Source organism: Leptodactylus fuscus, chromosome 1, assembly GCF_031893055.1.
Source record: "Leptodactylus fuscus isolate aLepFus1 chromosome 1, aLepFus1.hap2, whole genome shotgun sequence".
Lineage (NCBI taxonomy): Eukaryota > Metazoa > Chordata > Amphibia > Anura > Leptodactylidae > Leptodactylus > Leptodactylus fuscus.
Genome location: NC_134265.1, coordinates 33,590,369 through 33,611,085, shown reverse-complemented (window position 1 = coordinate 33,611,085; position 20,717 = coordinate 33,590,369). Strand labels below are relative to the sequence as shown.

The window sequence follows — 20,717 nt, the reverse complement described above, 5'->3', positions numbered from 1 at the left end:
CTATATACAGTACCTGATACATATATACTCCTGTACACAGGCTGTATAACACATCACATTGTCTGTATCACAACATACACAATATAACACATCAAATCACATTTGCTAGCCCACCAAACTTTTTAAAGCACTTTTACAGTTTCACACGTCTGTGTCCGCCCAATACTCAACTCACCGCAGACGAAGTCGCGGGTAAAAGCTAGTGATCTATATAATTCTATCACACTGTAGATTATTTAAGAGCATACAGTGCGAATGAGATGCAGTCACAGGCAGAATACCGAACAAGTAAAAAAATAACATTATCCATGAAACAACAATTCTCCACAGTCTGCTGTTCCTCAGTTATGTCTCCTGGCAATATATGAACAAGATCCAGCCTACATGGAGACTTTTTGTGCTACAAAAATGGCTAGTTGCACCACAAAAGTCTCCATGCAGGCAAGTTGTTATTCATGCATTTTCAGGAGGAATAACAGTCTGTTGGAAGTGACATTTTCTCTGCCAATCTAGTACCATATATCCTCGAGTATAAGCCGACCCGAATATATGCCGAGGCCCCTAATTTTACCACAAAATACTGGGAAAACTTATTGACTCGAGTATAAGCCGAGGGGGGGAAATGCAGCAGCTACTGGAAAATTTCAAAAATTAAAATGGTTTTTGGGTGCAGTAGTTGCTGGGGAAGGGGAGGGGTGTTTTGGTTGTCTGTCTGCCCCTTCCCTGAGCTTGAGGACTAGGGGGTTTTTTCTTCCCCCACTTGGAATTCAGCCTGGCTGTATATAGGGGATCTGCAGTGCCTCTATTAACCCCTTCCTGACGGAACAGGAGCACTGCAGATCCCCTATATTCAGTAGACCGGGCACTGTCAGACACAGGATACCTAATGTGTTTGTGTGTCACAGTCATTTTCTACTTTTACATGTATTCTAGGGAAAGGAGGGATTTATAACTTTTATTTACTTTATTTTTTTGTATTTTTTTAAAGCTTTTTTTTAAAACTATTTTATGGGAGATTCTATACATTACTATTGCAGCTGGTCATAGATCCCTCCCCCCACCCCCTCCAAAAAAAATAAAATAAAAAATAGAAATTTTTTTGCTTGACTCAAGTATAAGCCGAGGGGGGCTGCTGAAAAATTTGGCTTATACTCGAGTATATACGGTAGATTGTGGGCCCTATATAGGACAGTGATTGACAATGTCTGTAAAGTGCTGCAGAATATGATGGTGCTATACAAGTAAGGGCGATTTCACATCTTTGCCCCGGTCTCCGCTTTTAGATTTCCGTCTACTGCCGATAGGAGACGGAAACCCGGCAGACAGTGAGCGCCTGTGAGCGTTTTGTGGTCTCTGCGTCAAAACCGTTTTTTTTTTTAACCAGACACAAAGTCCTGCATGTCCGACTTTGTGTCTGGTTAAAAAAAAATGGTTTCGCCGCGGAGACCACAAAACGCTCACAGGCAGACACTTTACAAACCCATGCAAATGAATGGGTTTGAAAAGTGACTGCCGGCTTCCGTCTCCAGTCCAGTTTTTTGGGTAGAAGACAGAAAGCGGACACCCGGGGCCCAGGTGCGAGCCTGTCAAAGCATAATAAATAAATAATTTATAATCCAAGGGGTCTGCTGGACTCTGTGTGTAACCTCTATCACAGCAGCTGGCTGTTGTTCTTGTCCTGTGAAAACCAGAAAACCAGATAGGCCAATGCTAGTGTGAACCTGGTGTAAGCCTGAAGCAGTGTAATAACTTGCGTACTGCTATGACGGTTCTTCATGGATACCGTATGTCATTACCATGGCTCATAGTCTACAAGGGCTGCATTGATAACTTGATCATGAGCCGATTCCTCTCAGCAGGAAGTAAGGGTTAACAATCGATTATCACCGGGGGGAGAAACAGACACAGAAACAACGTGAGAGCGACACAGATCAGGAATCAGATATGACTCGCACCGCTAACACTCTAGAGCTGCTCATACCATGCGAACCTACGCCACCTACTCGCCACAGTATACACCTTCTCATAAATAAGGCTTGCTCTCCCCTGGGTCGTGTGCCTGGAGGGAAATCTATGCCAGCTCATACAACAAAATTGTGGCGGAAATGCTAAAAAAAAAATCTGTCGGGGCTAGTGGCTCCACCTGCTGCATGCCCCCTTTTTGGGGAAAGAAAAAGTCATACATTTTTTTTTGCAAAAAAAAAAAATTGACTTTTTATGCTGCGAACTGAAAATTCCAGACAGCACTCACAGACTCTGTGAACTCGCTGTTTTTCACGGACCCAAAGACATTGGAAATTTTTTCAAAAAGTTGATCCGTTTTTCATGGATGTGATTAAGAATGGACAGGACCAGAAACCAAAAATAAGCAGGGTGGAGCGCGGTCTGTGGGTGTCACCGATATCACACGTCAGCAAAATGCAGCTGTGTGAATAACTCCTAATGTTATAATCAGTGGATTGAACCATGCAACATATTACTTTTGCTGTATGCGAATATGAGTCTGTAAAAATATAGGTCCCGGTTTCAAGTATCCCTCCGTACATTGCACTATATGAGGGATCCATGAAAATGGGGACTGATTGGGGGGAAAAACGGATTTTCACAGCGGTTTTCACCATCGGTCATGTGAATGTAGCCTCAGACTTACTAATCCTAAGCGTTGCTGAATGTCGAAACCTCCAGGAATTGTTTAGCCGCTAAAATGGCTTGTACACGTTATTGCAATTGTAATGGTCTATAGTTCATGAACAGTATGTGACGTATAGATGTATACATTATATATACCCTTACAATGCAGGTTCTACGTCCTGTATACCATGCACGCCTCCACACTCTGCAGCATGTATACACCACGTGAGTCTCTGCACACTCAGCTGCTCTGTCTGTGACCATGCCAGGGTGGGTGGAATAGTATCTGCACCAATGACGGAAAGGGTTACAGGCCCGGCCTGCCTTACCAATGAGCAGGGCCCTCACAGGCACATAGTACAGGCTTGTCCTGTTCCCTTCCTGTTCTGCAGGTCTGCACTGTTCCTGATCGCTCTCCTGCACTTTGCCTCCATGACTTGTGAGGTGAGTCTGTGTCCTGCCTATGATACAGTATATAGCTACGTAGCTCTATATACTGACTGCACTGACATAAGTGGTCACACTACTTTACAGTTTGCATTTGTACGTAGTCATTCAGACTTTGCAGCAGTGGTCACTGTGACTCTCCAGGGTGCAGCTCTGCTGGGAATTGTAGTTTCCCACTTTCTTGGTAGATGTAGACGACCGGTCAGGAATAAGGTGATACATGTGGACTGCACACTTAATAGGAGGTCAAGTCACTACAACTGCGGATAATGTGATATATCAGACTTATTATCTGACGTTCTTGTGAAAGGAAAGGGTTAATGTATCATCGCTAGAGATGGGTGAACCTCCAAAGATACGATTTGTTTCGGGTGTCTCAGGTCCCAGATTCGTTTTGGAACGAACAAGTTTGGTACGGAACCAGAAATACGTTTTTCCCGCAGAGTTTTTCTTTTACTAATTTTCTGCCTCATTATACCTATACGGAAAATGCCAGCGTTCCGGCAGGTATAATCGACATGTTGCGATTTACAAAAAGGTAGCTTTTCTGCAGCAGATTTTTTTTTTCTGCACCGTGCGATTGGGATTAGCCAGAATCTCATCCTCTCTGCAATGTAAAGTGTTGCCTTTTTGCTGCAGAGTTTTCGCAGCATAGGATCCTTGCCGGACTCTCCTTCCTTCTCTTGGCTCCGTTGATGATGTCATGAGACTCGACGTACCCATGAGATTGGGTCGCAATCTGGAATATTCGAATCAAACCCGAATTGAAAGTGGTTCTCCCATCTCTGATGTTGATATGTATATGTTCATGTGTTATATAATGTCAGGGTGCAGTTCAGGGACTCCGTCACTATTCCACTTACAACATGCGGAGAGACAAGTCCTGCAAGCATTTCCACTTCACAGGCTTTGAGTTGTGTTTGCAAAGTACGGGGCAGATTTAAGAAGCATGTGGATTATGCACGTGCATAGAATACACGTGTAAAAATAACACTCCCATTGTCTTCAATGAAATTTTTTACATGTGTAAAAAAAACGCGTCAAAATACGCACCAAAAAACACGACACGTTTTTACACGTGTAAAAAAATTTCATTGAAGTCAATGGGAGTGTTATTTTTACACATGCATTCTATACATGTGTATTATGCTAAAATACGCTCACGTTAACTCCGTGTGCACGGGCCCTAAGGGTAAGTTCACGCAGAGTTTTTTGGTCAGGGTTTTGAGGCCGTAATCTCCTCAAAATCCTGATCAAAAAGACGGCTCCCATTAAAATCAATGCTAGCTGCTCAGGAGCGAGATGCTCATTCTTCGGGCCGAGTCGCCTCGCGATTCGGCCTGAAGAATCTCCAGACTAGGCCCATTCATTGGGCCTAATCCGGAGCGGAGTGCGCGGCTGGATGCCGGTGCAGTGCATCGGCTTTCAGTCGCGGCGACCTGTTTTTTGGATCGGAACCCGAGGCGGCCTCCGCCTCAGGTTCCGCTCCACAAAACTCTGTGTGAACTTACCCTAACACTGGCGGGAGGTGCAGCTCACAAATCAGGTGCACCCTTGTCCTGGCTGAGATCAAGGACAGCTTATAGCTGGTGTAGATTTCAGGGATCATGGCATAAGTGATCATAAATCTGGTGGCTGTGTGCACGCTACGTCCCTCTCTCAGCAAAGTTGCGAAACAGAGAAAAGTAAGTCGTAAACTGTCATATATAAGACATAATATATCTCCTCCAGTATATAACTGAACTAGAGAGATGCGCGACCCCTGAAATGTTTCCAGAAAATGAAGATTTCTCACAGAAAATTAATACAATTACACGTTTTGTTATACACATTTATGTCCTATTGGAACAACAGAAAAAAAAACTGATTAAAAAAAAAAAAGCCAAAATTGATATAATTTCACATAAAACTCAGAAAATGGGCCGGATAAAATTACTGGAATCCTAATATTTGGTTGCGCAACCTTTGGAAAAAATACCTTGTCATTCTGGTGACCATTGAAGGACCCCATAAGCCTTTCCAAAACCCCGACCAACACCGACCCCAAAGCTGGTTATGGTTCTCCTCTCCATAGGATGAATAGCACAGTCAAGAGCGCTCTTGTTCCATAGACGATATGGCCACCACTTCTGATCAGACATGGCAAGGTCTGATCTATTGTTGGCTCCAAATTTAGGTCTTCTGCACGGTGCCATGTTATATCCCAACTGTAGGCCATGCCGACTAGATCGGGGGCAGCGTTTTCAGAGGACGTTGTGACCTAACAATATATCTTGTCCTTTGCTTTTGCAGGTGGTAGTCTTGTATTTTGCCAAAAGTTCTGAACTAGCCGGAGTCCGTTCAGAAAACTTAATTCTGCCCCAAGAACTTACTTCCAAAGATCTCTGGGAAAAAATAGCAGCTCTGCATCCAAGGTAAAGAACGGTGTATTATGTAGAAGGGACTTTGTTCTATCAAATGTCGGATTACTCGAAACATTGCTTATAGGTGAGAATATCTCTGTTAGGGTCCATTTACAAAAACGTGCGCTCATTTTGCAAAATACACGTGTAAAAATAAGACTCCCATTGACTTCAATGACATTTTTTTACACGTGTTAAAAAACACATCAAAATACACCTGTAAAATGTCATTGAAGTCAATGGGAGTCTTATTTTTACACTTGTATTTTGCCAAAATGAACGCGGGTTTACCCCATGTGAAAGGACTCTAATATGGTGCCGTATGGAGGCACCATATGGCGGCACACATTGGTGAGAGGGGTAACTGGAACTTGAGGTTCCTGGACTCAATAAGCTATGTCACTTTTACTCTTCATTTGTCGTACTGGTCTCCTTACATGAGTCCTTTAAGAATCAGGTACGACGGTCGGTGCAGTGCACGGCATCCAGTTGCGGCATTCCGCTCCAGATTAGGCCCAAATGAATGGGCCTAGTCGGGAGGAAGTGACACGAGGCGGATGTCTGTGGCTGAATCAGCCGCGGAATCCGCCTCAAGAAAGGGCATGTCGCTTCTTGGAACCCATTGATTTCAATGGGAGGTGGTTTTGTGAGCTAGATTTTTATGCGGATTCCGCATCAAAATCTGGACCAAAAAATCCAGCATGAACTTACCTTTAGGCCGGGTTCACACGGAGTTACGTGCCGCGAGATTTGGCACGTAGACGCCGCGTGACCCTTTGCGTGCCGTACACGCTCCCATTCATTTCAATGGGAGCGGGGAGCGTATGCGCCGCGCTAGTTTGCGGCCGTGCATTTATTCACGGCCGCAAACTAGCGCGGCGCATCCGCTCCCCGCTCCCATTGAAATGAATGGGAGCGTGTACGGCACGCAAAGGGTCACGCGGCGTCTACGTGCCAAATCTCGCGGCACGTAACTCCGTGTGAACCCGGCCTTAAGGTTTCAGGTTCCCATGGAGGAATGGATGCTGAATTTGTCAGGCAGAACATTTCTGCTTTGTTAATTTGAAGCCAATTTTGGGACTGATTCAGAAAATCTGCTCCAAAATCTGCCTCAATTCAGTGGCAGCCTGAAGAAGGACACTTCTTCTTTCTGCAACCATGGAAAACCTGACTGTATTGTAATGAATAGGAGGCAAAATTTGCAGAATATGCCTCAATATCAGCTGCAAGTTCCTTTGTGTGAACATAACCATATTGTAATATACATTTCTTGATACATAGGGTGGCTACAGAGCAAGTAGTTGTCGGGTTTATTGGGATGGTCTTCATGTAGCAGGACCTTCCCGTGTCTGGCCAGCCAGGTCTTCCCTTGTCCTTACTGGCTTATTGTCATGGAGTTCGTAGACTTCTTTGGACGTCTGTGATCGATTCTGTGCAATTTTGCCATATCCGTCGATCAAACATAACTTAGAATGAAAATTTCCCCCTGGTGGGACTATTAAAGGATTCCGTCTTTTATCCCTAGGCTGTGTGCCATTAAAGATCACGTGCTCCTTGCTGTGCGTCAGGAGTATGTCACCATCGGTGATGACATCATAACTCTGCGTAGTGGCGATGAGGTCGCAGTAATCCCTCCTATCAGTGGTGGTTAATATCCTTAAAACTGGAGGTAAGGAATGATTAGGTTTTTTGGTCTTTGTCATTCTGTGCAGAGCGGCCGCCATCTTTAAAGGCCCAGCATCCGCCGTAATAATACAACGGATGTCAGGAAGGGTTAAACAAAATTTTTTTAAGACCTTTTAATCTATATTTTAAAAAAATGCACTATGCCCTGCAATTTTCACTCTGACTTCTAATCCTAATAATAGGCTGATACTTACCAGTCCTGTAGGAATTTTTATTACAGTGGTCACTTAAAACAGATAATGAAATGTGGCATCCCGTGTCCTATCATGGACAACCCCTTTAATGGCCGATCTTGTGTGATCTGTAATATTATAGTGTTTATTTCTAGGTATGATCTGTATACATAGAGTCCATGTGTGCGTCTCCTGAACACGTCTTGGATCTCACTCTCACGTTTATTACTGATTTTAGTAGCTATGGATGAAAATAATGAAGAGCCCCGCGACTTCATCAGGATTTGTACAGAAAAGCTTTCCACTGAGGAAGTGTCGCAGTTGGTGGTTTCTCCAAGCTGTGGCGCTGTGTCCATTTTTGTAGGTGGGTAGCTAACCAAAGGTTAAACCTTCTCCCGTCTGCCAATATGGCCATAGCTATAGGTTGTCGAGGGCTAGAAATTAGAAAGGTTCTGCTTTATTCCAGAAAGAGCGCCTCCCTTCTCTGTGGCTGTGTCTGGTATTACCGTTCAACCTCATCATCTTGAATTGGACTACCGTACCCGACATGGCCCTGACGTACTCCTGGTGAACGCCGTAGCAGGAAAAAAAATAATACGCAATGTTAAATGGCACCATTACAAAGTACAATTTGTCCTGCAAACATTAAGCCCTTGAATGGCTATCAGAAAATTAGAAATGCTATGGGGTTTGGAAGTCGGGGGGGTCCAAAATGAAAATCAAAAAATGCACGTGCGAGAAGGGGTTAATCGGCTAAATTTACGTTTTTCTGGCTATGGATGCCAATGCGTATAGTGCGGTGTTACACATTGTATAGTATATGTACTTAACTGCTTTTGTGGGGTTTTTTAGGAACTACAAGGAACAATTTTGAAGGAAAAAAAGTTGTGCACCTCGAGTATGAAGCCTATGTGCCAATGGCAGAGACAGAAATTAAGAAAATCCTGACTGATATCAGACAGAAATGGCCGTCTGTCAAGCACATGGCTGTGTACCATAGACTCGGGTATATTAAATGAGTATTTATTTTTTTTTAAACTGAACATTTTTAATAGGGATTGGTCAGAAAGGTCCTGCACACAGTGATGTCACAGTACAGGGATAATACACACAGTGATGTCACAGTACAGAGATAATACACACAGTGATGTCACAGTACAGGGATAATACACACAGTGATGTCACAGTACAGGGATAATACACACAGTGATGTCACAGTACAGAGATAATACACACAGTGATGTCACAGTACAGGGATAATACACACAGTGATGTCACAGTACAGGGATAATACACACAGTGATGTCACAGTACAGAGATAATACACACAGTGATGTCACAGTGTAGGGATAATACACACAGTGATGTCACAGTGCAGGGATAATACACACAGTGATGTCACAGTACAGGGATAATACACACAGTGATGTCACAGTACAGGGATAATACACACAGTGATGTCACAGTACAGAGATAATACACACAGTGATGTCACAGTGTAGGGATAATATGCACAGTGATGTCACAGTACAGGGATAATATGCACAGTGATGTCACAGTACAGGGATAATACACACAGTGATGTCACAGTACAGGGATAATACACACAGTGATGTCACAGTACAGGGATAATACACACAGTGATGTCACAGTACAGGGATATTGCCTATGATGACATCATAATACAGGGATAATACACACACAAAAGATCTCTGTGTACATGGATTTTAACATCACAACATCTGAAAAAAGTAATTCTAATGATGTCACATACAGGTCTTATGATGTCCCAGTAAGGGCTCGTTCACATCTGCGCCCGGTCTCTGTTCTGCAGGTTTCCGTTTCCTGCACAAAACAGGGCAGGAGACAGAAACCTGCACGCATCTTTCAAACCCATTCATTTGAATGGGTTTGAAAGTGTCCGGCCGTGAGTGCGGTTTATGCTCTCCGCAGCGAAACCGTTTTTTTTTTAAACCAGACACAGTGTCGGACATGCAGTACTCTGTGTCTGATTTTAAAAAGACAGTTTTGCTGCGCAGAGCATAAAATGCTCACTGGCTGGACTCTGCATTACAGGTTTCCGTCTTCTGCATGCAGAAGACGGAAACCTGAGAACGGACTGCCGATCGCTGGTGTGAACCCAGTGTCAAGTAATGGCAGCACAGTCAGTTTTCCACAACCCGTCCCATCACCCATAGTTATCAATAATTGTACCCTAGGTCTCCTTGCACATGCAGAGCACATCACACCATCTCCGCTCTGCTACATCTGTGACTGCGTGATAAGAATAAATCGTGACCTTAGTACCAGATCTTCTTTAATATGAGAGAGTGTAAGGCGTCCATGTGTGGTCTACGTAAGAATTAATATTTTCTTATTTTTTTCAGTTTGGTCCCAATATGTGAAGCCAGCGTTGTTATCGCAATCTCCTCACCCCACAGAGATGACTCCCTGGACGCCGTGAAGTACTGTATAAACACATTGAAAGCCAGCGTGCCTATATGGAAGAAGGTGACTATGTCTTCCATATATTATGCAGATGTTTTCATCTATACATTAGCTGGAATTTGGTTAAGAACTCCTATTTCTCATTCAACCAGTTCAATTCAATAATGCAGCTTTCTACCAAAAAATATGGATAGGCTGCAATTAACAACACAACCACTAGGTGGCGACATGTATAGGATAGACATCTCATGATAGAATATCGCAAAATCATGTGTTTTTCAAAAGCTGGTTATCTCATGACCAACATCTCAGGGTATGTTCAACAAAGGGGAGAGGTAAGGAAGGACATATTAGTATATGAAAATTATCCAGTCAGGGTGAGGCCTTTACAAAATTTTGCTATGGGGCCGTATGATATCTGTTTGCACTACCATCTGTAATTTCATATATTTGTAGTAAACATGTCTGTCTGACAAGAAATATTTTATTTTGTGTTCCCTTTAAGGAAGTGTATGAAGAGGAAGGCTCCACCTGGAAGGAAAATCAGGAATGTTTTTGGAAAAAGCAAAAAGACTCTTAATGGAAATCTGAGAGCCGTACGATCCTCTAAAACAGGTTGTTCCACAAAGTAAAATTCTTCAGGACCTCTGTCCCGATCCATATTCTACCTGAGGTAGCCCCGGTTGAATTTGGGTGGGACTGGTGGTGGTTGCGCTCTCATTCATGTCATTGGGGACGTTGTAGATAGCCGAAGTACAGCACTCTGTCTTCCATTGAAGTGAATGGGGGTGCCAACAGTTAACAGTTTCACCCAAATTCTGCTGGGCTGGAGCGGGACAAAGGCCCGTAAATACTTTGCTTCAGGGGACGACCCCTCTAATAATGGGGACCTCCAGTTTTAAGTGCTGCTTATATTTCCGACACCCCTGCAAACAATGCTGTGAGAATAAGAAGCTGGCCCCCTTACTATATACTACTGAATAGCTTTAAACTTTAAAGGGGTTGTCCATGACTTCTCTTCTGCGTGTAGATGCTATACCATGTTGGGCAGGACAACTGCCAGGGCACCCATCCAACACCCAGCCAGTTGCATGCATGTGAATAGAATAGGACATGTTGAAATTTGCTAGGTATCCGCCAAATTTGAAGAGTACCATGATCTATTTCCTGGGGGTTGTTGGAGAATTGGTTTTATTTGGTAGGCCCAAGAAACCTCCAAGAAGGTACCCTTGAAGGAGTTTCCCCACTTACAAAACATGTCCTGTGAAGGTGTCTGATCGCTGGAAAGAACGGAGCAATAGTGCGCATGCGCAACCGCTGTTATATTCAATTCTATGGAACCGGATCTGGGTTTCCGTCAGTGTTAGGGTATATTCACAATGAATTTGAGCCAGCCTGTATTGATTTCAATAGGAGGCAGATGCTGATTTTTTTATTTTTTTTTCAGCTAGCAAAATAAGCTCATTTATTATGAAGTTTTTTTAAAAAATATATTGCTTTTATCTCCACAATTTTTAATATCTCTGCTTGCTGTCCTTGGAAAGCCTTTTTATTCTCATTCCACGGATGACTATTTGCCCTGGTCCTGTGCCGGATCATACTACTATGAAAGTTAATTTTTTTTTGTTTTCGATGATACTCTTGGATGTGGTTTCTGTCTTACTGCCCTCTATAAATGCACTACAGGCTACAGCAGGGATCCGTGTTATGCAAACTACCTAAAATATAGGGGGGATTTTCCTAGGTCGGCTGTTTCCTGTCTTAATCCATGTCCCCATTGGTGTGAGACACAAGAGAATTACTTACAAGCTCTGACCTCTTGAAAGTTCTAGAGCATCATGTGAGATCCTGAGTGCCAGATTTCAGTGGAGTACGCCAAAGACGTAGATTACATTTGTAACTCCAATAGGTGCCTGGCCTGAGTTATAGTAAATCTTATCCCCAGCCTGTCTTGATTCCCTCATTGATTCACCCACTTTCTTAAAAAGTGGCGAGTAAGGTGCAGAAATTATAGTAGCGCAGATATAGGCCATGCACTAAAGATGTGCCAAATGTGCTCCAGTTGAAATAGTACGGCCTCGAGTTTGCCGCCCAACAGAGGGCCAGTTTTGCAGTGGAATTCATATGGATGCGATCGTAGTAACATTCGAGTGTCATCTGAGTTCCTTCCATGATGCACTCACCTCCGAGGAGGCTTCCGTTCCGTTCTGACCCAATGACCAGGATAGCACCTGCTGTATAGTCATTGGAAAAGAACTGAGCATCGATCGCCCCCTAGGGGACAGCCTTGACCTGCACACTCGGTTGTATGTATTAGACTTAAATTTCCCCCATAGTTTCTATTTTTTTACGATCAGTTATGGGAAAATGATTCACCTCAGAATATTCAGTGCCAAAAATGTAAGGTCTGTTACTGTAGATTCATCGATTTGATAATAAAAGTTACATGTGTGGAAAAGTTCTGTAGTTTTTGGGTGGTCTTATTTAACCATGTACTCTCTGACTCTGAACCTCATCCCCAACCAACAACCCTGTAGAACACCTTCAACACCATGCCATGAATCAATGGGAGCCTTTATTTCCGCACGGATTCTGACGCGAGTTATTGTGCCAGAATCAGCGCCAACTTCCTCCGTATGAATGCCCCCTTAGAGGGATTGTTCCATCTAGACAACCACTTACCATAGAAGTCAATAAGCTTGGACATTTCTCCATGACCAGTTGCTATATAGAATATTCCAGATAAATTAAGACAGTTCAGATCTCCAGTTTAGAAATATTTATTCATTAAAAGTTTACATACAATGAGTAAAATGTATTTCAAGTATGTAGAAAAGATTTACAAATTCTATACATTTATAACATTTCTTTTTCCAAAAATAAAACCTGTTGTTTTTTTAAGTATCACTTTATTAACAATATATCGTACAATTTTATGGCATATCCAGTGGATACGCCTCGGAAATTGAAAGGATATAAGTCCCCGTATATATTGCACAGTGGTGCTATTGCTGTCAGGAACCCTGGCGCATAAGGAGGAAAAACATCCAGGGGCCCATTCGTACATCAAAAATTCACACCGATTTAATGGCAGATTCCGGGTCAAAGTTAGTGCCAAATTCTGCCCTGAATTTGATTTCCATTGTTTTCAATGGAAGGAGAAGTTGAAGCAGGAAGCTGAAAAGAAGAAGCTTCCTGCTCTACCTAGCTGCAGATTCTATGGCTGATTTAGCTGCAGAAAGCGCAACGTGGTCCACGCCGCTCACTAGGGCCATTCTTCTTGAATTTTCTCCCATAAGTTAAAGCCATGGTCGAAAACAGGACTGATAGAAATGGAAGAAGAGTTCCGACTCAAGTTCCTTTTCCATTTCATGCCCTTAGTATTAAAAATGGTGGATTAGGTTCAGTTACAACTTTTGCATCAGAGCCCAGGAGATACAAGTCACCTCCATTGAGGGACATATAGAAACAAGTACACTCCACTGGATATGCCATTACTTGTTTTTGTCAAAACTTTTTGAAATTACATCACCAAGCTAAAAATCTACCAGAAAAGAAAATGGCGGCCAGATACTTAATGACTATGATCCCTCTTTCTTAACCATATCTACCCCAAATACAGTACCTGTCGGTGACCATTTTATAATGGCCAATAGAAATATAGATATCTCTAAAAAATACTAAAGTCCCCGGCTATGTTACCAAAAGTGATCAGTAGAGATGTGTCAGCAGCACCCATTACACCTCCAAATGTCAATGAAGGTATACAAGAAGGGGTAGAAGTTTCTACATGCACATTGCATGGCGTCATTGTGGTCCACATCCAAACGGGACTTTTCTAGATGTAAGGTTAAGGTCCCGCGTTGCGCAAAAGACCCAGATTATCCCTTGAGGCTGAGGTCCCAGAATGTGTTGCAGAATTTGCCAGGAGTGGATTGAACTTCCTAGATATTTCCCATTACTATTGTAGCCATTTGGCTTTGGCTCGAAAAAAAAAATAAGCGCAGCAAAATCTGCAACAAAAAAGTTGCATTTCCGCAATGTGAGGCCTCAGTCTAAAGGGGTTTTCTGGGTGTTACTTGTTGATGTCCTATCCTTAGGATGGGTCATCAATATATGACTGTAGGGGTCTGACACCCGTGAATCCTCGATGATCATCTAGTTGAAGAGCACCGTGTACAAAGGACACCTTGTTCATCAGCTACGTGGCACAGCAACAGCTCAGTCCCAGTCAAGTGTTGTATGGCACTGCGCTTGGTGAAGGGGCCACAGTGCTCACCTAAAGGGTGCGTTCACACGATGTAACGTGCCGCGTGATGTGGCACGTATACGGCGTGTGAGAGTTTGCGCGCCGTAATAGCTCCCATTCATTTCAATGGGAGTTAGGATCGTATACGCCGCGTTATTTTGCAGCCGTGATTTTGCGGCCACATCATGCGGCACGTTACATAGTGTAAACGCACCCAAATGCCGCAGCTGATTGGTGGAGGTCTTGTTGTCAGACCCCCACGGACTAAGGATAGGTCATCTATATGTATTGGGGGTGCCAGTTTGCCAAAGAGGCTTCTGGAAAAAGGGGAGACCTCCCAGAGAGTTGACTAATCCCCTATCTTCCTCATCATTTCCCCCTTCCCCGTCCAAATCCCCATTTAGGGGGTAAGGCCATATTTAATTAATGAGGCATGGGCTGTATAAAAAGGAGCACGGTCGGTAAAATTGTGTATGTTTGTACCCAAAATATGTTGCAGTGTGTAGAGTGTGACACACTATTGTTTTTCCTAGAAGGTACCTTATAAAAGTTGTCAAGTATAGTAAAACGTATATACAGAATATACCGTACAATGTGTCGGGTGTAAATAATGGGGTAAAGAGAGAGTACGAGACACCAGTATGGAAGCCTGATGTAGCCGCACATGCCCAGGGGGCAGCCGATGTGGCCGATACAGGGGTCCTTGGATTGTAGGTAGCAGGTTAGGATAGTCAGGAATATGCCAGGTCGCACTGAGCTTTAGCACATACGTTGCAATAGTAACTTCCATCTGCTTCTAATATATTCTAGCAATGCCATGTACTATCCTGCATATTACTTTATATTCTACCTAGCAGTTTCAATGAACTCGTGAATGTTTTTGGGAATGATTTTAGGATATTTCCTAGTTACAGTTAGAGATATTTACATCCAGTGTGCCATCTCAGATATATACATGTGCACCAATGTCATCTTTTTATACATTTTTATCAATTTATAGCGTACAAAATGCTTATGTTTATTTCTATTGCACGTCAATATGTCGCATGTCACTGCCTATTAGGCTTTGACTCTGCAGCACCTTCGTGTCGTAACTCACATATCACCACAGTGTATATAAATTGGGGAGAAGTCATGTGACCATTGCAAGTAATCTAATATGCTATCGTTGTGATGGTTGGAGGTCCCCATGAGTTTAAGGAAGTTAGTAACGGCCCTGTACAAATAGGCCTATCGTTCCCAAAAGATCAGATATCCTTAGGATAGTCCATTAAAACCGAATGTGGGTAAATCCATTTAAAGGGGACCTTTCACCACTCCCAGCTCTTTACATAAAGGAATAGGCACTGCACCACTGATTCTAGCACAGTTGGATTTTTATCTCTAGACCCCACCCTTCCTGAGCAATCAATGTTCCAAATTTTGGTGTATGATATACTATTCAGGCTCTGTGCTGTTAGGTGGGCAGTGTCAGGCAGAAACAGGCAGGGGGTGTGATTCTGAGCTCTGACACTGGCTGCCTCTGATTGGAGCTCTGAGTCACGCCCCCTGCCTGACACCGCCCAACTGAAATTACAGAGCTTAAATAACACATCAGGCACCAAAACTAACTGTGCTTGTTGCTCGGGAATGGTGGGGGCTAGAGAGAGAATTCCAACTGGGCTGGAATCAGTAGAACGGCGACTATTAACTGAGAACTTGGTGAAGGAGGTAAAAGGTCCTCTTTAAATCTGACTAGATTGCTAACAGCATCTCTGTCTTATCGGAGCCTCTGACACTGGTGGGAACAGAACTTAAGTAGGGGATAAATTTTTGCTTTAGACTTAAAGGGGTCTTCCAACTCAGATTTTTAGTATTTAATAGTGCTTTTAGTGGCGCCATCACTCCAATCCTGGCCTTGGCTAGGATATGTCAATACAGGGCTGCAATGAAGGCCTATATAAGACTAATACACATGACATTATAATATTCTAGATTCTGATATAAACCTTTTTCTGGACTTTTATTCTCAAGAATAAAATTCTTGTAACCTAAATAGAGAAAGTTCTTCTGAATGTAAAAAAAAATGACCTAAAATATTATCATAAACATACAAACGTATAGCAAAGTACCCCAGACCAGCTAGAAATATATCAATTAAAAATAAAATTATGCCAAAAACCGCCCAGCAGTTTGAGAAAAAATACTGCAAAAACTCTAATAGTCATCTCATCTTAAAATATTTTCATAACAATTTACCCCCAATTCTGCTCTCCCCCCCCAAAAAAATATACATCAGTAATTCCGCCTTTAGTTTAGTTGTGTAGTCTCAGCAATTTCATCTTCGTTTTTCTGTAATTTCTCATATTTTCTTTTGAAGAATCCAAGCTGGAAAAAAATTTCAAAAATTTACAATTAAAAATTAAATTTAAAATTTGCAACAATGCAGCATATTTTTTATTTTATTATTATTTTTGGCCTGGCTGGAAAAATCTTAAAATATAGATTTTTTTTTTTAAAAAAATATGTTGTTAAAATATGTTTACCAAGAGCGTACATATCATAGAGACAGGTCATGTGGTTACTATGGGGCCCCTTGGGAGAGGGGGGCCCTGTCCTGTTTGGAAAGTTAACAAGTTAAAGGGGTTGTCCCATGAAAAGCATCCTATCTATACTGCTAGTTTATGTGGATTTAAGACTTTTCCTAAATATATTGCTTTATCAAAACTGCTTTGTTTGGCCGCTATCTTAATTTATTCACTTCATTGTTGACACTGCGTTTCTATGTCCATGGGGCTTATCTGCTCATTTCCAAAGTGACATAGCTGCCTGCTCTCAGGGGGGGAGGGAGGGGCTGACAAGCAACGGAGCTCCTCAGATAGGGGAGGGGGGAAGTGAGAGCTCCAGGATTACTGTGCTGTCTATCTTCAGCTTTTCCACTTAGCTGGTTTAATTGAATTTGGCTGATAAGGGCTGAGATGAGGAGTCCTTTACCTCTGTATGTAATGCAAGCTGACTCAAATCCAGCTCTGCTACATCAGTTTCCACATCAACTTCATACTGTGGTAATGCATTTATAACCAATCCCTCATTACTGACTGCAAACATAGCAGATAGCAGAGCAAGTGAAACCCGCCCACCAATGTGCCGAGAAAACCAGGAAGTGAAGAGAGCACACAGCCTGAAGGCTGCAGAACAAGAGTCATGGGAATACACCTTTAAGGATCATTGATAAGGGGATAAGAGGCAAATAAGTATAAATTGGCCCCGTCACAGGTGGTTAGGGGTGTGGGGGTGTCAACCATCACCAGCAGGAAGTCCCATTTTTATCTTGGCCCATTAAACAACCCTTTTCCAATGGAAGAGGAAATATGGTGTGGGCACAAAGACTGAGCACACCTCATACACGACGCATACTGGCTATGTTATACAGTCGGAAGTGTGAGGTGACTCCGAACATAATCATTTAACCCCTTAGATGCTGCAATCATTAGTGACCATGGCATCTAAGAAGTTAATCAGAGGAACGAGACTACCCCTCCCCCCCATCCCTTCCACCGCAACACGATCCAAAACTTAATAGGAAGTGGTCACAGGCATAATACACCACAATGTTAAAATAACATTTTTAAAAAATTGTAAAATAAAAAACAAAACAGCAAAAATATTATATTTTATTTAAAAACAATCCCCCTTTTCCAATTTAACAGCTAAAAAAAAACAAAAAAAAACCTAAATGATAAAAAATAAACATAAATGTTATCACCTTGAGCAAAAAACGGAAAATCTAAATGATCTAATTGGAGTTTAAAAAAAAAAAAAAAAAGTTGTATATATTCCCAAAATTGTACCAATAACAATTATAGCTTGTCCTACAAAAAACAAGCCCTTACACAGCTCCATAGATGGAAAAATAAAAAGTCATGGGTGTCAAAAAAATAACATAGTGTAACTAGAGAAAAGAATGACTGTTATTTCAGCAAGCTGACAGCAGAGGGCAACAATCATTCATATTTAGAAGTATTGACGGCTTTTCTGTAGGGGATCAGGACAAACCAAATCTAAGATGTAACACACAGCCTGCTACTGATTTTTAGGGGTGCTGCGTATATTTAGGAAAATATATAATAAACTGTAAAAGATTGTCAAATAAGAAAACACTAGAATTCTGGTCTATCTGTGGGCACGCTGTGAATGATTAGATTTGCTGCATGTATCTATCAGGTATTAGTCCAGGTTCCACCTTGGCATTGCAGTAGATCTGACTGTAAATATCCCTGCTGCACATTGTAGTAAGATATATAACAATAACTCCTACCTTCCACAAAGCAGCCACCAAAGCAGCCAGAAGGACAAGTCCAGCGATGACGCTGCCGACCACCACCCCGATGGGGACTTCAGCTCTCTCAGTGGGTTTTGTAATGGTGAGCGGGATCTATGAAAGATGCATGACATCATTATAAGTAAAGGGACATTACTGGCCAGATCATCCCATATACTGTACAAGATCCTTCTCTCCCCAATTATGGGCGAAGTCAGTGACCCACAGCAAAACGTGGAATAGGGTTACAATCTATCCCTATCAGGGATAATGCACACAGTGATGTCACAGCACAGGGGTAATACACACAGTGATGTCACAGCACAGGGGTAATACACACAGTGATGTCACAGCACAGGGGTAATACACACAGTGATGTCACAGTACAGAGATAATACACACAGTGATGTCACAGTACAGAGATAATACACACAGTGATGTCACAGTACAGGGATAATACAGTGATGTCACAGTACAGGATAATACACACAGTGATGTCACAGTACAGGGATAATACACACAGTGATGTCACAGTACAGAGATAATACACACAGTGATGTCACAGTACAGGATAATACACACAGTGATGTCACAGCACAGGGGTAATACACACAGTGATGTCACAGTACAGGGGTAATACACACAGTGATGTCACAGTACAGGATAATACACACAGTGATGTCACAGTACAGGGATAATACACACAGTGATGTCACAGTACAGAGATAATACACACAGTGATGTCACAGTACAGGATAATACACACAGTGATGTCACAGCACAGGGGTAATACACACAGTGATGTCACAGTACAGGGGTAATACACACAGTGATGTCACAGTACAGGATAATACACACAGTGATGTCACAGTACAGGGATAATACACACAGTGATGTCACAGTACAGAGATAATACACACAGTGATGTCACAGTACAGGATAATACACACAGTGATGTCACAGCACAGGGGTAATACACACAGTGATGTCACAGTACAGGGGTAATACACACAGTGATGTCACAGTACAGGGATAATACACACAGTGATGTCACAGTACAGGGATAATACACACAGTGATGTCACAGTACAGGGATAATACACACAGTGATGTCACAGTACAGGGATAATACAGTGATGTCACAGTACAGGATAATACACACAGTGATGTCACAGTACAGAGATAATACACAGTGATGTCACAGTACAGGGATAATATACACAGTGATGTCACAGTACAGAGATAATACACACAGTGATGTCACAGTACAGGATAATACACACAGTGATGTCACAGTACAGGGATAATACACACAGTGATGTCACAGTACAGGGATAATACACACAGTGATGTCACAGTACAGGGATACTATACACAGTGATGTCACAGTACAGGATAATACACACAGTGATGTCACAGTACAGGGATACTATACACAGTGATGTCACAGTACAGGATAATACAGACAGTGATGTCACAGTACAGAGATAATACACACAGTGATGTCACAGTACAGGGATAATACACACAGTGATGTCACAGTACAGGGATACTATACACAGTGATGTCACAGTACAGGATAATACACACAGTGATGTCACAGTACAGGGATACTATACACAGTGATGTCACAGTACAGGATAATACACACAGTGATGTCACAGTACAGGGATAATACACACAGTGATGTCACAGTACAGGGATAATACACACAGTGATGTCACAGTACAGGGATAATACACACAGTGATGTCACAGTACAGGGATAATACACACAGTGATGTCATAGTACAGAGATAATGCCCAATATGACATCAGAGTACATGGATAATCATGGATTATACACACAGATCACTGTTCACTGTGACATCACATCATATGAAGGATGTAATTCTAATGACGTCCCAGTAAAGTCATAGCGGCACAGTCAGTTTTCTACATCCCCTCCCATCACCCATAGTTATCACTAATTGTACCCTAGGTCTCAATGTGAATGGTCCCCTTAGTTGTGGAGCCCAATGCCGCTAACACCTCTCCTTGGCTGTACACCCATACACAATCCATTTATCAGCTGTATGTATACCATCTCATGTACTGTATATTACACTCACCAATAACTTGTTGTTGCTGACGACAAATATTTCAGGGTTAAGTGTTTCTAGCGTTGCGCTCACTACCAACTCCAATGACCGGAAAGTCGACTGTAAGAAAATAAGAAAGTCGACTGTAAGAAATACTTCCAACACACACATGTATTGTATACTGAACAGGATGAGGGGAGCAACTTATCTCTCGAAAATTTCAATGTCTATAACCAACTTAACACTTAAAGGGTTTGGTTTGTGGAAATACTCCTTTAAGAACTGCAGTGGCATATGAGAT

The 20,717-nt window shown here is 42.4% G+C and overlaps 3 protein-coding genes across 3 annotated transcripts in view; 2 read left to right on the top strand and 1 right to left on the bottom strand.

Moving 5' to 3' along the window:
* The first annotated feature begins 2,982 nt into the window (after window positions 1-2,982).
* LOC142198518 (molybdopterin synthase sulfur carrier subunit-like) lies at window positions 2,983-7,132 on the top strand. The gene is made up of 3 exons (XM_075269554.1): window positions 2,983-3,075; window positions 5,371-5,492; window positions 7,006-7,132. The coding sequence occupies exons 1-3, from the start codon at window positions 3,064-3,066 to the stop codon at window positions 7,130-7,132; spliced, it is 261 nt and encodes an 86-aa protein (XP_075125655.1). The 5' UTR covers window positions 2,983-3,063.
* On the top strand, window positions 7,028-12,245 carry LOC142198512 (molybdopterin synthase catalytic subunit-like). The gene is made up of 5 exons (XM_075269547.1): window positions 7,028-7,149; window positions 7,581-7,703; window positions 8,192-8,345; window positions 9,727-9,850; window positions 10,293-12,245. The coding sequence occupies exons 2-5, from the start codon at window positions 7,583-7,585 to the stop codon at window positions 10,365-10,367; spliced, it is 474 nt and encodes a 157-aa protein (XP_075125648.1). The 5' UTR covers window positions 7,028-7,149; window positions 7,581-7,582; the 3' UTR covers window positions 10,368-12,245.
* A 3,919-nt stretch (window positions 12,246-16,164) lies between these two features.
* The window catches only part of ITGA2 (integrin subunit alpha 2), an 86,685-nt gene continuing 82,132 nt past the window's right edge, over window positions 16,165-20,717 (bottom strand). The window contains exons 28-30 of the mRNA XM_075269561.1: window positions 20,447-20,536; window positions 18,334-18,450; window positions 16,165-16,403 (exon numbers count right to left, since the gene is read on the bottom strand). Of these exons, the coding sequence (XP_075125662.1) occupies window positions 16,326-16,403; window positions 18,334-18,450; window positions 20,447-20,536 (285 nt within the window). The 3' untranslated portion in view covers window positions 16,165-16,325. The remainder of the gene's footprint in view (window positions 16,404-18,333; window positions 18,451-20,446; window positions 20,537-20,717) is intronic.

Bases quoted from the DNA above. Each gene is read 5' to 3' on its own strand.
- LOC142198518 (XM_075269554.1), top strand. The intron at 5,493-7,005 runs GTAAAGAACGGT...TTTTATCCCTAG, and splicing joins ATAGCAGCTCTGCATCCAAG to GCTGTGTGCCATTAAAGATC.
- LOC142198512 (XM_075269547.1), top strand. From the start codon at position 7,583: ATGGATGAAAATAATGAAGAGCCCCGCGACTTCATCAGGATTTGTACA. The intron at 7,704-8,191 runs GTGGGTAGCTAA...GGGGTTTTTTAG, and splicing joins CGCTGTGTCCATTTTTGTAG to GAACTACAAGGAACAATTTT. The intron at 9,851-10,292 runs GTGACTATGTCT...GTTCCCTTTAAG, and splicing joins GCGTGCCTATATGGAAGAAG to GAAGTGTATGAAGAGGAAGG.